The sequence below is a fragment of the Ciconia boyciana genome, chromosome 3, assembly GCF_034638445.1.
Source record: "Ciconia boyciana chromosome 3, ASM3463844v1, whole genome shotgun sequence".
NCBI lineage: Eukaryota > Metazoa > Chordata > Aves > Ciconiiformes > Ciconiidae > Ciconia > Ciconia boyciana.
In genome coordinates this window covers 127229333-127245625 of record NC_132936.1, presented here as the reverse complement: position 1 = coordinate 127245625, position 16293 = coordinate 127229333, and the positions used below count along the sequence as shown (strand labels likewise).

Sequence of the window (16293 nt, the reverse complement as noted above, 5' to 3'; positions counted from 1 at the left end):
AATGTGAGCAGAGCTGAGCCGGAGCGGTCGTGGCTTCAGCTGAGAAGAGATGGCCTCGGCATGTCCCCCTGAGGCCTCCACGCAGCCCACCTTGCCCTCCGGACCTGCCGTCTTCAAAACTGTCCCCTACGCGTTCATCCTACCGGAGATAGTGAGTATGCCGAGCTTTGCTGCATTACAGCACCCCACTAATGGCTCTAGCGAATCTAAAAATCAAGGAGCAGCCCCCAAAGTGATCCTGAAGACAGCTTTACTGCGAAATAATGGCTCTTTTAGCTTCTACTGAATGCACATAGGTGGTCTTCGTGATGGGTTTTTTTTGAACAGCTTGAGGATAAGATACGCTTCAGCTCCATCCCAGAGCCCGTGCGAGGGTCGCTGGCTGCCTTGGGGCTGGGAGAGGCTGAAGAGCTGCCAGCACGTCCGGGGCAGAAGCAGCTCCAGTTATCGCATAGAAATTGCTTGAAAATCAAGGGAATTTTGTTCTCTGTATTAAGTCTTTCCAAGGGCTTGAAGGCAGTCGGGTGTCTTGTAACGTATGACATTCCATGAATCTTTCAATTGCTTCTGGGTCCAGAGGGCATCCAGTGGGACTGGCCGAGATAGCCGCTGGTGTACTTTGACACATGACACAGCGCTGGTGACACACACCACCCATGCTCCGCCGGCACAATCGCTGCGGCTGGGCTTTGCCGTGAGCTGCCCATGCTGGCGGGCTCAGCTTCCTGCTGCAAATCTGGGGGGGGTTTCATCCACCGGAGCTGGAGCGGTACAGGGCAGTGTGAGCTTATCCAGATAATTCCGCGTGCTACTTGTGCATGGTAAATATTTTGAGTGGATCCAGAGTGAGCGACTCCCTGTGGGCTGGTGCGTGGAGTCAGGAGACTTCCTCGTCCTGTGATTTCAAGCCCAGGAGATTAACGGGCGGGCAGGGCTGGGCTGATGCGGCCACTCGCCTTTCCCAGATAAAAGCACATTTTATGGCTTCTCTGCCAAAGCCCTCGGGGCAAGATGTTTCCTTGCGTCAAACACGGCAGCAAACCTTTCCCTTTTGTAAGAAACTTTTTGAAGTATTTCCCAAGAGCGTTCCAGAAAACTCATGCCAGCTTGCGATGCTGGCTGCCGTGCTGGGATGCTCCGGACGGCTGGTCCGTGCTGCCCAAAGGCGCAGGGCTTCCCACAGCTGCTGGGGGGGGCCCGGGAGGGAGGCGAGGAGGGACTCGGGGAGGAGAAGGGGCTTTCCCCATCCCACGCTCATCGGAGGTGCCTGCGTTTGTCCCCGGCAGTTCTGCGGGACCTGGGTGTGGATCCTCGTAGCTGCTACCTCCGTCTCCGCCCCGCTGCTGCAGGGATGGGTGATGTACGTGTCCCTCAGCTCCTGCCTCATCTCCCTGCTGCTCCTCTTAAGCTACATCTTCGGCTTTCACAGAAACAGCGAGAACTGGAAAGTGCTGGTAAGGAGGGGCTGGGATACCGGCAGATGTTGGCAGCAGCAGCGTGGGCACAAGACCACTGTGGCTGGCGATGGGTTGTTCTGCAAACAACCAGCCCTTTTTCCTCCTTTTGCCTTGACTGGAAACGCCAAGAGAAGCTGTGCTATGCCACGGGTGCTGCATGGGCACTGGAGGGTTCGGCGTGGTACGAGGGTTTGGTCCCAGCCCCTGTCTGGGCGTGTGCCCCCCGTTCGAGCACTTGCATGTGCAGAGGATGGACCTCGTCCTCAGGGTGAATCGGAGAAGGACAGTTCCGGGCAGGCTTTGATCCTCACCACTCCCTTGTTTTTCAGGACAGTTTGTACCACGGCACCACAGCCATTCTGTACATGAGCGCTGCTGTCTTGCAAGCCAACGCGACCATCAACTCTGAGTTCAGCTCCAACTCGCCGCTTTACTACCAGCTCAACAGTGCCGCATCGGTGAGTTGGTCCAGAAAACCCCAGGCAGGCCAGAGCACCTGCAATTCCCCTCGGGAAGATGCAAGAGCAAATATTAAAGCCACAGCAGAGCCATCCCGAGCAGTGTCACACTGGTCAGAGCTTCAGCTCGTCGTCTCTGTTGCGCCGTGCAGCCAGCGCGGGCTTCTCGGGGTCCAGCAGCTCGTGGACAGCCTTGCGTGGCTGCCCCCTGGGAAACGGGGGGGATTTGCCTCTTCTTTGAGGCTGGAGAGAGGTCTAGGCTGGGAGGTTTGCCCAGGTTGAGAGCACCGAGAGGAGACGGGGTTAGACTCTCCCAGCCGACTCCAGCTTTTGCTCTTCTTCCTCTTGTGCAGTTCTTCGCCTTCATCACAACCTTCCTGTACATCCTCCACGCCTTCAGCATCTACTACCAGTGAGCCCAGCAGTGCTGGCTTCGCCTCTGCAGGACGAGGGCTTTCCCAGCGCGAGGGATGCAGCCGTCTTCCACCCAGGTGTCCCTGCCCTGGCCCTGTCACCCACCCCATGGGGACGGCCGTTGCTTTTGTACAGTGGTGTTGTGTCAGTGGGCTTGTGGGGACATTTCGTGCCTTGCCCACAGGCTACGCAAGGGGAGGGACTGGGTGCAGGCTCCAAGCCAGCCTCCCACTCTGATGTTCTGCCAAATATAGACGACCAAGGAAAGGAAAAAAAAGAAAAAAGAAAAAAGAAAATCACCGTTCCTTCAGCAAAAAAAAAAATCCTTTCTTATATTCCTGTATTCTTATATTCCAGGAAAATATTCCTGTCTCTGGTTCAGCTAGATCACTCCCCAACACATAAATTCATAAAAATAATACAATATTGTGTTCCTTGACTTTCAGATAATTTCATTTGGTATATGCAGTACTTAGAATAAAGCGTCTACTAACAGTGTCTGACCAAATAGATTTCAACCACTATATAAGCTATGTTCATTGAACAAGCTCATTTTACTCCGTAAGAGTTAAAAATTTCCTTTCAAAAACCAGAAAACGTTCACAGACTTAGAAAGCTACAACAGACTTTTTAAACAAGTAAATCATAGAACTTCTAACAAACTTCTAGAGACAGTATAAAACTACAGCATGAAAAGACTTATTACTGCAGTTATTTACAGCAGTTCTTCTCCGGTGTCTGCTAATTGCCATGACGAAATCTGCAGCTGCAGAGTTCAGTCACTGGTAGCGCCATCAACTAACACCGGCGTTACAGGCATCCCTCCTCTCTGCATCTTCAGCGCTGGGGTGACTGGCGGAGGGAGCTCCCTCCTCTCTCTGCCCCAGATAATCCTCCGCTTCTGGGATAGCATTGACTCGCAGTACATCTAAGTAGAGAAGGTAGTCCTGGAGACAAGCTGGCAATGGCAATTCCCGGATAAACCGGTCCGATCGCAGGCGTTCACTCGTTAAAATGGACCGGATCTCAAGACGACAAAGATGAGACAGGGAAGGAATGAAGGCTGAAAAATTAAAAACCAAGTCAAACACTGACCAGGACACCATGGGATGACATCGCTTGCCTACGGTTACCTGGTTTAGCTGGATCCCATCTGAACCCCCCCCAGTCTCTGGCAGATATCGAGGCAGAGTTCTCAATAGTGAATGGCTGGTGCCTGCTAGAATCAGCATTTTTGGAATTTCTCTATAGGAGCTAGAAAAGTTACGTTAAACTTCTAGAAACGAAGTGTCAAAGAATCATTTTATCCTTAATCAGCGAGCTTCATCTAACCAGCCTAGAACAACTACCTGCTTGGGGGGAGAGAGAGGCTCATACCACCTTATGAAAGGAAAAATTAAGTCCAGAAGTAAATCCAGCAACAAAGTAACACAAGGGAAAACACTTTTAGGATAAGTATTAAATGATACCATGACTCGGTTGGTATAAGATGCCAAATGTTCTAACACGTTGCTAAAGAACTTGACTTAGGACAACCACTGTGCCAAAAGATACACAGACATGTCTCTAAAGGTGCATTTGCTCAAACACAAACTGTCACGTTATAGGTCAACTTATCCTGATACAGAACTCTGGTGCCTCCAAACTCTCCTAAAGTGGCTTCTCCATTTATTTTATTCACAAGGAATCTGTAACATTAACTGCAATCATTGCTGTATTTCAGTGTAGAAGGGCAAGTACGGCAGGTGTGTAACTCCAGGGGACCATACATTTTTTGCAAGCCTTCAGCTGGAGGTGTGAACACCAGTTCTTGAACTTTTCCGCATGAACCCTTCATTTTTAATTTCCTGTGCTCGCTCACATGGCCAGCTTATCTCAGTTCAAGTGCTTGGTATTTCTCAAGCGGGGAAGCCTGCCTCAGCACAGCAGCTGGCCTGCTTGCCCTGACTGCTCTTGGCTGAAAGAATGAAAGAAGAATGAAAACTTTCAAACCCGCCGCCCCCCGCCCCGCTTTTTCCTCTTTGCTTTCTCTCTTTGGCTTTAGTTACTGGATGCTATTACAACACAAATATATTTACTAAGAGCAAAGGTAACAAAGAAAGAACTTCATCTAAATTTCCCCCAATAAAACCTTTTTTTTTTTTTTACTCCAAAAAGATATCCTAATTAGCTTCAAATATTCCAAAGGAAGTATTATTTAATAACATTATCACTTAGACATTTTAAAATTATTACAGACCCGTTGAAAGAAGAAATTGCTTGGAAATGTGTCACTAATAACGACATCCGAGCACAAGTTTTCCATCACGTAATGCACAGGTGACAGTGCATGACCTGTACGTTAAAGCTGCTTTTCTGAAGGGTGAATGCAGTGAGCACTACTGTTTTCCTGGACAATCCATTACTGAATCTTTTTGGCTGACAGGAGTGACTTGCAAGAGTGACAATGAATAATGACAATTACAGGAGTGACAATGAACAGCTAGATTTGTAGGTAATTCATATGATGACTTATATGGTTTGTATTTTAATTACTGTCAAATGCTTACACAACAGGATAGACGCTTCACTGGAAATACAAATCAAATTAAAAAACATAAAAGCAGTGGGATATTGCCTAGAAAACATAATGTTGATCATCTTCCCTTAAATCTTCGATGAGGCTGGACAAATCATTTCAGGAAGGTGCAATACTAATTTACAGTCACTACCCGTATTTTACAGCACGTGCATTAATTTCAAGTGGACAGGATAGCCTAAACTGAGAATACCTACTTGAAACATGCTAACTATGAATGGAACAGTGTCACCAGTAAAATTCATTCACATATGTTTTGCTTGTTTGTTTGTTTAGGGTAACTGCTCTTGCTGCTCCCCAGTTTCTGGACAAGCCATGTCTATCGCCTAGCGAACCTCCTTTGCCACCGTGCATTAGCCCACAGAGCTGCTCCCTGCTTACAGCCGGGAAGCTGACATACACAGAGACTTTTTTTCCTAACTGTATTGCTTACCAAAATGGCTCTTGGGAGTCCAAGCAAACTTCTCTTTGTAGTCTGAAAGGTCTTGCTCCACTGCTGGAGGAAGTCTCTTCCAGTTCGTGAACTCCAGGATGAAATTAAGGGCATTCTCACTCACAGAGAAAATCCTGCGTAACAAAAACTCCCATAAAATATCATTTTACACAACAGCATAAATATAATAGTGGAAACAACGCATAGAACGCTTTACTATTTTCTCACAAATCCTTAACAACCTACATCCTAAGCCCAGAAAGAGAAAACCATTGAAGAGAAATCCAAAGTAATTTTGACAGCACAAGCCTTTACTAATGTAATTTTATCTTCCTCCATTTCTTTTTAAAAGTAAGTTAGACTGTAAGAGAAGAATATCTGCTCTGAAATTGAAATGCCTCAGTAATAGGCAGCATTCTCCTCTGCACTAATTTCTGATTCTATTTCCACCTGAATTTTAATAAGGGGTCAAGACACCAGAGCATTATAAGCATTACCATGACTTTTGGGGAAAAAATGCGCATATATTCAGCTACTTATTTATTAAAACGAAACAAAACCCTCAAAATTTGCAAGGGTTTCAAACTCTCCTTCTACCAGAGATTGCATTTATATGTATTCAGAAATCAGTATGATTTACATTTCAATTCTTTAGCATGTGTGAAGAACTTTTAACAGTAGCTTAATTGAATAAAGTCTATGAGGAGGTTTAAGTAACAGCAGGGAAACCAACTGTTTGAGTATTACGCAAGATGAAGAGCCACGTGGTTTCACAGAACGCTAGACTAGATGCATACAATCCTGAATTTTCATCTGAATGGAAATCTAAATGCTCTAAATGCACAAAAATACCAGACTAAACAAGTTTAATACACTTGCTTTTTCCAAGAGATTCATGTCAAAATTATTTTATGTCCTTTCTAGTTTTTACTATTTCATTTTTCCTATTTGACTGAACTTCCATACATTCACTGAAAACCATACAGGAGAGAGACCCGATTGCCTAGCTTGCTTTATGACAATGGTGATTTTCCTTTTCCCACTGGTAATTAAAATTGCCGGTGCTCTAGACTGACCAGTTTACGGTTGCTTATTCAGTTGCTTTGCACAAGGAGCCAGAGACAGTTAATGAACCAGATGCATAAATGTCATTTGCTGTCTACTATCCTCCTCTTATCTTCCAGGACGGAATAGTTAATTTTGAAGTTAAACTTACAAAAACATCAGCTTTGTAGATTATGATGTGATAAGTGTTCTTTTAAAAAGTGGATATTTAAAGAAAGGAAGTAATCGGTATAAAAGTGTGGACTACGTAACAAAATATCAAAAAGCATCACGTGATATACATGGACAGTGAGATTTGTTCACTTAATTCACACAGAATTGCAATCTTGTAGTGCGTTTACTTTTGCAATCACGTAGTCTTCTATGAACAAATATGATCTATGGAAGCACAGACACACCATGCTTTATATATGCTCCTCTAATTACTGTTCAGAAAACCATGGATGCTAATGATTAACAGAATCTCACTAAGTCATAAATGAATGCATTTAAAACTACCAATGATATCTTAACCATGATATCTTAACAGTATCTGAATTATAAATCAATATTTAAGTAAACCTCAAAATCCTACTCCTTTCATACAGTTAAGTAATGCATGTAATGAGTTTATACATCTCACATTATGTTGTTAATAGCTGAGACATATGGTAGTAAAGTCTAAGCGTCATCTTCACGGACAAAAAAAACTAGAAGAAAATACAAATACTTCATAATTTTAAATGTAAGTTTAATTCTGTATGCCTAATTAAATATAAAACATCACCAAGCAGTCGTCTGTATGTGGAAGAATTAATAAAAACAAAACAAAAAACAAAACCCCACACCACAAAAACCAAACCCCAGACTGGAATTGTTGCCACGTTATTTTGTTTAACACAATCTCTAACTGCATCTGTTTCCTCTCCTCCTAGCCTCGGCCCAGCTTCACCTTACATTTGTTTCCCATCCTTCCTGACCTCTTTCTCGGTATTTGAAATTCTTCTTACCGTTACTGTATTATACATACACACGCAATTTGCAACTAAATTTGGGGGCTAGTAAGAGATGTTTGATATAAAAATTGAAAAATGATGCCTTTCTCTAGGGTAGCGATAAAGAAATCTCCATTCTGGCTTTCTTCCTGAACAAAATGTGTTTTACTGAATGCAGCCATCACCTGTCAATGTTTTATTTCAGACTTTCCATAACCCTCAGCATTCCTGGTCGTGGCAACTGATTATCAAGTACTGCCCTCTGAAAGTATGCGTTAAATAACACTGACAACAGCTTTGCAGGTAGCATACAATATTTCAGTAAACAAGATAACGTTATCTGCTTACCAGAATGAGCGCATTAAATTCACTGGATTAAAACCGGCCAAGAGCAGATAAGGCAGCCATTCCTTGTACTCCTCATGCGCCTTAACTGCGTAACTTAGGAACTCCGATAACTGGTCCCCAGAAGGCAGTGAACAGCCCAGCTTCAAGAAGCGTTGGAACAAAGTAAACTTTTCACGGAACAGGCAATATCCCAAATTAATCCCAAGTAAGGTGATCCCATATTTCAGGAAAATATCAATGAAATAAAAAAACCTATGAACAGCACACAAGGAACAGGACATCCTGTTAGTTTTTCCCCAGAAAGCATCTACCATTTTACTTCTCACCCCTGAGAAAGCAAATTTCTCCTACCAAAAATCCCCGCAAACCAAAGGAAAACCCAGCATGCCATTCTGACTGCAGTTCTTTCTGGAAAGCACCAGTTGAAAATGTAGAACTACTTTCAGGAGACTCCAGTGCCTACATTTAACGCATTTATTCTTGTCGTCCTGAAAAACCTATAGTTCCAACCAGCTTCCAGCCCCTCAAAGCAAGCCTTTTGATCACAAATAGAAACTGCCCAAAGTCATCAGTTACTGGTGTCTGTAACCCACGCTGCTGATCCACCACGTGCTTGCTATAAGCAGAAAGCACCGTGCCCACTGGATTGGGTTTCACCTTAAAAATATGCCGTACGCAATAGGTGGACAAGGATGTGAACATATCAGACGACTGCACCCCAGAACTCGGGGACCAGCCGTATGTTCAAGCCTGCCGAGGGTTTAATTTACAGCCAGCTGTATTTGCAGGAAGCTCTGCAACCCACTGAACTATTGTAAACCTTTTAAAATGTTTTTACTAAAATCAGTTTATCGTTATCAATTATAATATGGTAATATGATAATGAATGAGATTATGACTGATAATTAGCGTGTTGCTTTTTAGTTAGTAATTGGATTGCACATTACTTCATAGAAGTGGTGATGTATTACCTGCCTCATCCACAGCACAGTTCAGTAGTTACCTGGTCTGCATCCCTTCCTAAATTATTTATTGTATACTAAAGAATAGGACAGAAAGGGGAAAATGATGGCCAAGGATTGTTAAAGACAACTTCCTAGGAGTGTGCGATGAAAATAAGTAATAACAAACCCTACGCACTGCTTCACTGCACACCTTGCGCGTCATTTACGGAGATACGGGAAATGCCTCGTACCCCTCCTGTGTGATTTCACACGCACCGTTTTGGATCTGGACGAGTTCCTGCCTCAAGCAATTCAAAAATCACCTGCAGCCTGACCAGAGACACCAGAGGCTGTAACAGGCACAGTCGCTGGGATGCACTTTTGCTATTAAAAAAAAAATAATCCTGTCCTTGATTTCCCTCTTTGAAATAAGCCCTTTTAGTTCAAGTAGGATAAACTCAATCAGAATATTACCACAGTATTTTCACTTCAGGAACATTATGAATGACTGGCAAGTTATTTATTACAATTATGGCACTGTAGATTGATGGCATATATTTGGTAAAGTTTTTAAAAATTTTCCTAAGCCAACTGTAAGAATGTGCGATCCTACTACTTAATAGCATGCAACTAGTACACGCTTTACAAACACATATATTCAAACACATTCAGCAAAGAATATCCCAGCCAAGTTAATTCATTCAGCAGCTTTATCCAGGGGAAAAAAAAGTGCATCACCTCAAGACCATCATTTGTAATTAGAACAGGCTTTCTCGTAAAAAATAATTCCTCAGATAGCCTCTACCTGTCTGTGTACAAGCCTCAACTGTTTATAGGATTCAGGGCACCAAGGCACATCCTCTAAATGTTAGTATTTTGGCTAAAAAAGTTTGCAGGTTAAATAAATAAAAATTAATTAAACAAAATTCTGGAAGCTAAGAAGTGTTAAAATTTTTATTTTCCTTCCTTAAATAAAGGAAATCGGATTAGGTCCCATGTGGAAGACAAGAAGCAAGAATGAGAAACTGAAACCATGATTCCCACATGTAAGCCAGCCCCAAAAGCTATGTTTTTGCATCTACTGGATAAACTGCTTTCTAATGGGGGTGAACTAAATTCACTACTACCAAAACCTCATTAATTTAATTTAAATGGCAGCATAAAAGCAATAAATTTTGATCCACGTACATGAAATATTCTGTTAGAATCTGAGTTTTAAGAAGATTTAAAAGCCTTTATTGAAGATATTTTCCTTAATGCAGCACACTAGCCACAGAACATTACTTCACATTAATGTTCCTGAGGAAGAGCGTCTACAAAGGGTAAACTAACTAGAATTCTGACAAAATATTAAATGACAGACAGCAATCAGCTGAAGAGAAAAGTTTTCAAAGGTATTCTCTACCAGATGAAATTTCTCTGTTGTTCTAAGGTGTAAAGCAGTTACCAGGTAATTGCTCTCAAGTCCCAATTAAAATAATGACGCTATGTTTTATACAAACGTCAGAACTGCCAAGGAGTGACCGAGACGTGATTATCTATCTCGATTTGAGTTGTGCCAGTATTCAATCCTTTGAATGTTATTTTACACATTGAATTAGTTTGGGAGGAGTGCAAGACGAGCTTGGGGACAGCAATATCTAGATCTTTTACAGTAAGAGTCCACTCCTCCACAAATTAATTTCCCACAGAAAAAGGAAGAGGAAACTTCCGCACTAAAGGAAAAAAAATCCACAATAAGTACATGAAGAGCACCTCATTGACATACCATATATATACATCTAGGAGTAAGGCTTTTATACCTTATTATTTTTCCTCTCGAATTAAAGCCTTTGCATATGAAGTAAGCACAGTTTTATTTCCTGTTGAATACAAGGGGTGCGCATCACTCACCAGGCATAAAAAGAAATGGGTCACAAACTAAAAGAATGTACCATTCAGTTTCCCAGTCCTCCTTACAGCTACAGTGTTGGGCTGATTAATTCTGCTTGTCTTATGCACGCGACTGGCATACAGAAAAGAAAAACACTATTTTCCAATAACTCATCCTTACTGAAAAGAATCTGGCTACTTAAGAGTCCTGTTGATCCAATTACGGCACCGAGTCACATTCCCAGAAGACAGAGACGTGTTGATAAGGCCTTCTGAAAGCATGAAACCCGCACTTATGTTCTCTTCAAAGAGCCGAGCTTCCCCTCGGACGTTTCAGCGAGGTTCTTCAGCTCAAGCACACAATCCAAACCCCACGCACCATTCGGATACCTACAGTTTAACTCCGGCAGCTCGAGAATTGAGGAAGGATGGCAGGAAAACTGCACATTTAAAAGTAGTTAAATAAAGGCCAACATACGTTTGGAAACTATTATTAAGAGGTATACTATAATTAAGAGGTATACTTACTCTTTTTGGAAGACCATACACATGGGTGATCTGCAGTCGAAGTTAAGGCACTCCTGAGCATCTGGACTGTAGCCTTCTTTGAGTAACATTTCCAAACATTCTTTATTACCACCATATACTGCTGAATACACAGGGCTCACTTTGCCTTTGCCTTTGTCACAAATCCGATCAGTAACTGGTATTAGCAACTCTAGTATCCTGCAAATATTTAAAAACACTATTTATTTTGTGATCTTATGCAGTAATTAATTTTAAATGTATGGTCATTTTTCATATGGTCATTACAACTTAAGAAGAAAATCCTACCTGTTTTTTCACTACTGAGTTTGTATAAAAGAACAACCTTTATCATTTCATACATTGACCCATAACAAACATTGTGCTTTGGCATGGATTTAGGCCGGCAAGAAATATTTTAATCTGAATCGGAGACAGGTATTTCTTATTACCCAACAATCCTTTTTACAGTAATAGAGTACCTCTGCACATTAAACCCAGACTTCATAGAAGTCTGGAAGCAAACTGAAAATGTGAGTTGCAAATAAAAGTAATACTTACTTCTGTTCAACAACTCCCACTGAGATACTGAAACAGAAAAATCATTGTTTCATAGCTCACACCTCCGGTCCGCATCCTTTCCAGCTAACAAGGATTAGTGACAAACACCGATTCCTTTGCTACTGGAACTTACTGGTGCTGCTCAGAGGTCACCAGTTACATATTGTGGCAAAAGCTACGAAGGCAGCATTTGATTTAACAACATTTCTAGTACTGACAACCTTGCTAACCCATCTTCCATTTCCGAGAAAATGAACAAAACCCAGCTTCCTCAGTATCTACTACAGTCTGTCCTCCTCATCAGGTTGAGAAGAGGCATCAATCTGATGCACAAACTTTAACGACAACTCAGCTGATGACCTCCTTTTGCTAGGGGTTAAGATCAAGCATCTACTAATAAATTTGCAGTTAGTATCATCATTAATAGATTTGATTTTAAATGCTGTCACACATGTGCAAGTCATGGGGTTCCTGAGAGATGCTTCTCCACAATGGCCTGCTACTCTGGCAACTTCCTTCCACTCTGGGTTTTCTGCTACGAAAGCGACTTATATCACTGGGATTGGGCAAAGCTACAAATGCATTTCTGGAAGGATTAAAGGAACTGTTTTGTGGCTTTGATTTTCTGGCTGGTTCAGCTAATTCATTATTTACATATGATTACTTCTGCTGCTTAATGGTCAGGACTGTAATCCCAATTAAGTGCTGTTCAATTCATCTATAAAGCATATGCTATTGTTATTTATATTTTAAAATGTAAAAGTAATATGGCTATTGAGTGAATTGGTATCTGATTCAGCACTGTGGAAACCTCTCTAAACTCATTAGGACGTCGATCAGACCCGGATTAGATGCTGAATTCAGAACGGTTGTTCACTTTACTGGGACTACTAACAGACATTTAGAATTTCTAATTGTTTGCATATTTTAAACTACAAATCAGCTTGAGAACTCATTTTTCTTTCTTTTAGAGCCGAATACCCTCTTTGTCGATTAGGTTTTTATTACCAGAATCTTTTTCCTGAATGCCTTTTTAATCACCTACTCTTTATGGCCCATTTCAGCCGCTGCGTGAATAGGTAACTGCCAGTTATCCTCGTTGCAGTAGAGGTTTGGATCTGCCCCTTTTGATAACAGCAGTTCCACACACTCGGCGTGGCCCTCCTGCGCAGCAATCAGCAGGGGAGTGGCTCTGTCCTTGGCTTGACAGTTTACGTCTGCACCTGCCAAAAAAAAAAAAAGCCAATACTTTACATCACCACTACACCACACAAAACGAACGACAAATTAATCAGGGATTGGTTTTCACAGGGTGACTTCACAACACAACAGGTTTTCCCCAGCAATAAGGAAACGTTTACTAGCTTGTTGCTAACTTTTTAAACAGTAGGTGCTTAACATTAGCTCTGTCCAGGATCAGCACAACACGAGATAAACGTGCTGGAGGAAAGGCAACGGGCTAGGCAATCCTTTGATCGCAGTTAGTTTTTGAGATTCTCCCCCAGGTATTGGTAGGTCAGTTAGTACGATTTCTCTGGTCAGGTCATGGCACCCTCAGGCTTAATTAGGTTTGGCTATAAGGACACATGCGCTTAGACGTCTAAAACTTGTTCATTATGTGAATGAAACTGCTGCTGTCACTTTACGACCAGAGAGAGATCTGCACTTAGCCTGAACAATATCCTATTATAATAGCAACGTCATCAAAATCAGACCACTAACGTAGTGCTATTGAGGGCTTCTAGAAGACCCCTATGAACCTTAACATTTTCATCGTTTTGATTTATTATTTCCTACCATCACTTGCCGAAAACTACATTAAATTACTGAAACAAGATTTAAGCAATTAAGATGGTTTTGCATACCCATCTGCAACTAAAATTACAGTAAAACCACTAAAATTTGAAGTTATGAAGTGCAGAAGTAGAACTAAAATTGTATCTGGTGACAGGCTGATGCAAGTTTAAGAACAACGAAGCTAAATGAAGGATTACTATTACCATAGGATATAAGCAGCCTTAAACTCTCCAGCTTTCCATACTGAGCAGCAACAAACAAAGGTGTAATTCCAAAGTCATCCTTACATTCCTTGCTTGCCCCTTTCTCCAGGAGTATTTTCATTATCTCAGTGTATCCCTGAAATAAATATTTTTAATTCTTAACCAACAACAAAGTAGGGAATTGGCATAATCTATTTTTCCCCACACATTCCAAAGAGAAATAAGAAAAAAGGCAATACATTCGATATTCTAGAGATGTACCGAAAAATTAATGGCAGAAAAAATTAGACAAGTTTAATTTGATTTTTCACATTTGCCGATTTACATGATACGTACAAATGGAAATTAAATTAGTTTATTAGAACCATTAAGCCAACACATTTCTATCTCGGAAATAGGTCGTCTCACTGACGATGAGATACTAAACAGAACTCTTTCTCAAAAAAATCTTGTGAGAGATTCACTTCCCAAATACAACACATGAGCTTGTGAGTACATGCAATACTTATACTACTTATATAATTATTGCTTCCCAACATCAACATCTCCTGTAGTTTCAGATACACTCTTCAGTGCATTGCAAGCCCTTCAGCATTTAGACAACCTTATGACTGCTAGGGTAGGTTAGGAAAAATGACCCGATAAAAAGGCAAAGAAATAGATAAATTATCACTCGGAATACACCGTGTTACATGGAAATTATATGATACACTTACAGGTTACCTGAAAAGAAGCTTGGTGCAAAGAATTCCATCCAGACCAAGAATGAGGTCCTTTAACATTTGCTCCGTGTTGGAGCAGAAACTTCACAATGTCTGCATGTCCGTTTTCAACAGCTTCAAATAGAAGAGTAAAAAAAAAAAAAAAAGAAAAAAATTCATATTAACTGGATTTAAAGAACTCATTGAAAAACTCAAGTGGTCTCACCACTAACTTCCTGACACAATAATCATAATTCTTTTAAACTTGCCTTATATATGCTTACTTGCCTTTTACATTTACACCCCCAAAACAGAGTTGGAGAATGGAAATTTATCCACAAAAATTTTAGTTAGACTTGTTAAAATTCCACCTACGCTGTGCTAACACAGATAACAAAAGCCAGTTTCTCTCTCCCTCTTTCCTGTGGAGCACGGAGGCAATTTTGCAGCAGGCACCTAACTGCATGACAGTCGCAACGGCCTCCCAAACTCGTGAAGCCCAGTGGCTATCTTACAACCAATTCCCCCAAACTTAAACTTTATTTTTAAAAAAAGCTTAAAACTGTTTTAAACACCTATATAAAATCAATTTATAATGTGTACATTTAATTTATGCTAATGCATTCATTGACAAAGCCTCCTTTAGCATCCTGATTCACCCTCAAGTTTTTGCCAACAGCAATTCTACCAAGGCACATTTCCTGCGTAACCGTAAAAGCTTGGTATGGTGATAAATGACCTGCGAATAGTCGCTACTGACTGAAGAATTTTTAGAGTATTAGTGCACCAGCTCGCCAAAGGAGCGCCTCTGGCCTGCAGTACTCGATGTCCAACGCAGAGCTGTGCCATAACCCCGTTATATAGTCTGGACTAACCTGACCATAAACTTTTTCCTTTTTAAAAAAATCCCTTGGATACGCAGCCCCAGGACTGTTCCTTGGTCCTGTCTAATCTATGTAAGCACTTATACATAGTGTTAATTACCATTATCCGGTGTGCTTTTAATGATGATTTCCCCACACGTGCTGCCTGTTACCAACTGTTTTAAGCAAATAAGCTATTTAGTTGTTTACAAAGAAAACGTGGATAGACTTGTAAACACAGGTAACGTGGCAGCCACGATGCTCGCCTGGGTACAGAGGTGAGTAAAACAATAAGGATATGTGATCAGATGATTTACACTCTGAGGACTCACTATAGCAGAAGTTTTCAGCATTTAATTATGTCAAACATAAATCATAGGAAAAATACTAAAATAATGGACCTTAATTGCCAAACTAGAAATTGCAAAAATAATAAAAGGTCTTCTAACATAAGTAGGGAGGAATTAAAAAAAAAAAGACTTGAAACACCCTCATACAGATGTAATACTATACATCCTAGACCTTTTCTGTGCTAGAAAGAAGGCGATGCAAAAAACCAATTTGTTTTTAGAAGTTTGTTTTAAAACACAGTCTGAAGCAGGTTTATCCATAAATAAAAAGCAATCCCTAGACCCACTCCATCCCTGAGTCTAAAGCCTAGTATTTAGGCTACAAAAATATGAAATGTGATAGGCAGTGAATGAACTCTGGTGAGTTTAAACTCAGTGAATAAGCTATTCCCCACTCGTTGGCCGTTCGGAGATTTCAAGAAAGCTCGTGTCACCTAGGAACAGCGCGGTGGTTGCTTCAGTGGTAACTTCATTGGGGTCAGCCCCAGCTTCCAGAAGAACACGAACACTTCCCAAAGACCCGTGGTGTGCCGAAAGGTGCAGCGCACACATCCCTTCAAACGTCTTTGAATTTATGTAGTCATCAGATGGAGCTACACATGAGAATAACGAAAAAAGGTATAGTTGGCAATAAGTTACAAGACACAGTTATTTTCTTAAAATAACTAAGTTATTTGAGGTGTGTGGCCTACAAGCGTATCCACAAACGTGCCCTTGTCAACTCTCTCAAACAGCAGTGTCGGTTATTGC

General features: G+C 41.5%; 2 protein-coding genes across 10 annotated transcripts in view; one reads left to right on the top strand and one right to left on the bottom strand.

Annotated features, from left to right (window-relative positions):
* The first annotated feature begins 11 nt into the window (after positions 1-11).
* Positions 12-2407, top strand: LOC140649830 (MAL-like protein). Its single transcript, XM_072857600.1, has 4 exons — positions 12-151; positions 1287-1454; positions 1787-1915; positions 2269-2407. Exons 1-4 carry the CDS (start codon positions 50-52, stop codon positions 2329-2331), a joined length of 462 nt encoding a protein of 153 aa, XP_072713701.1. The 5' UTR covers positions 12-49; the 3' UTR covers positions 2332-2407.
* A 33-nt stretch (positions 2408-2440) lies between these two features.
* The window catches only part of ASB3 (ankyrin repeat and SOCS box containing 3), a 32158-nt gene continuing 18305 nt past the window's right edge, over positions 2441-16293 (bottom strand). For 7 of the 9 annotated variants that reach the window (XM_072857591.1, XM_072857588.1, XM_072857593.1 and 4 more), the window contains exons 3-10: positions 15978-16136; positions 14353-14465; positions 13630-13765; positions 12675-12852; positions 11072-11269; positions 7728-7979; positions 5341-5474; positions 3106-3392 (exon numbers count right to left, since the gene is read on the bottom strand). In XM_072857591.1, coding sequence (XP_072713692.1) covers positions 3124-3392; positions 5341-5474; positions 7728-7979; positions 11072-11269; positions 12675-12852; positions 13630-13765; positions 14353-14465; positions 15978-16136 — 1439 coding nt within the window. In that variant the 3' untranslated portion in view covers positions 3106-3123. Of the gene's footprint in view, positions 2571-3048; positions 3393-5340; positions 5475-7727; positions 7980-11071; positions 11270-12674; positions 12853-13629; positions 13766-14352; positions 14466-15977; positions 16137-16293 lie in introns of those variants that run through there. The other 2 variants (XR_012041771.1, XM_072857594.1) reach the window with 2 other exon arrangements.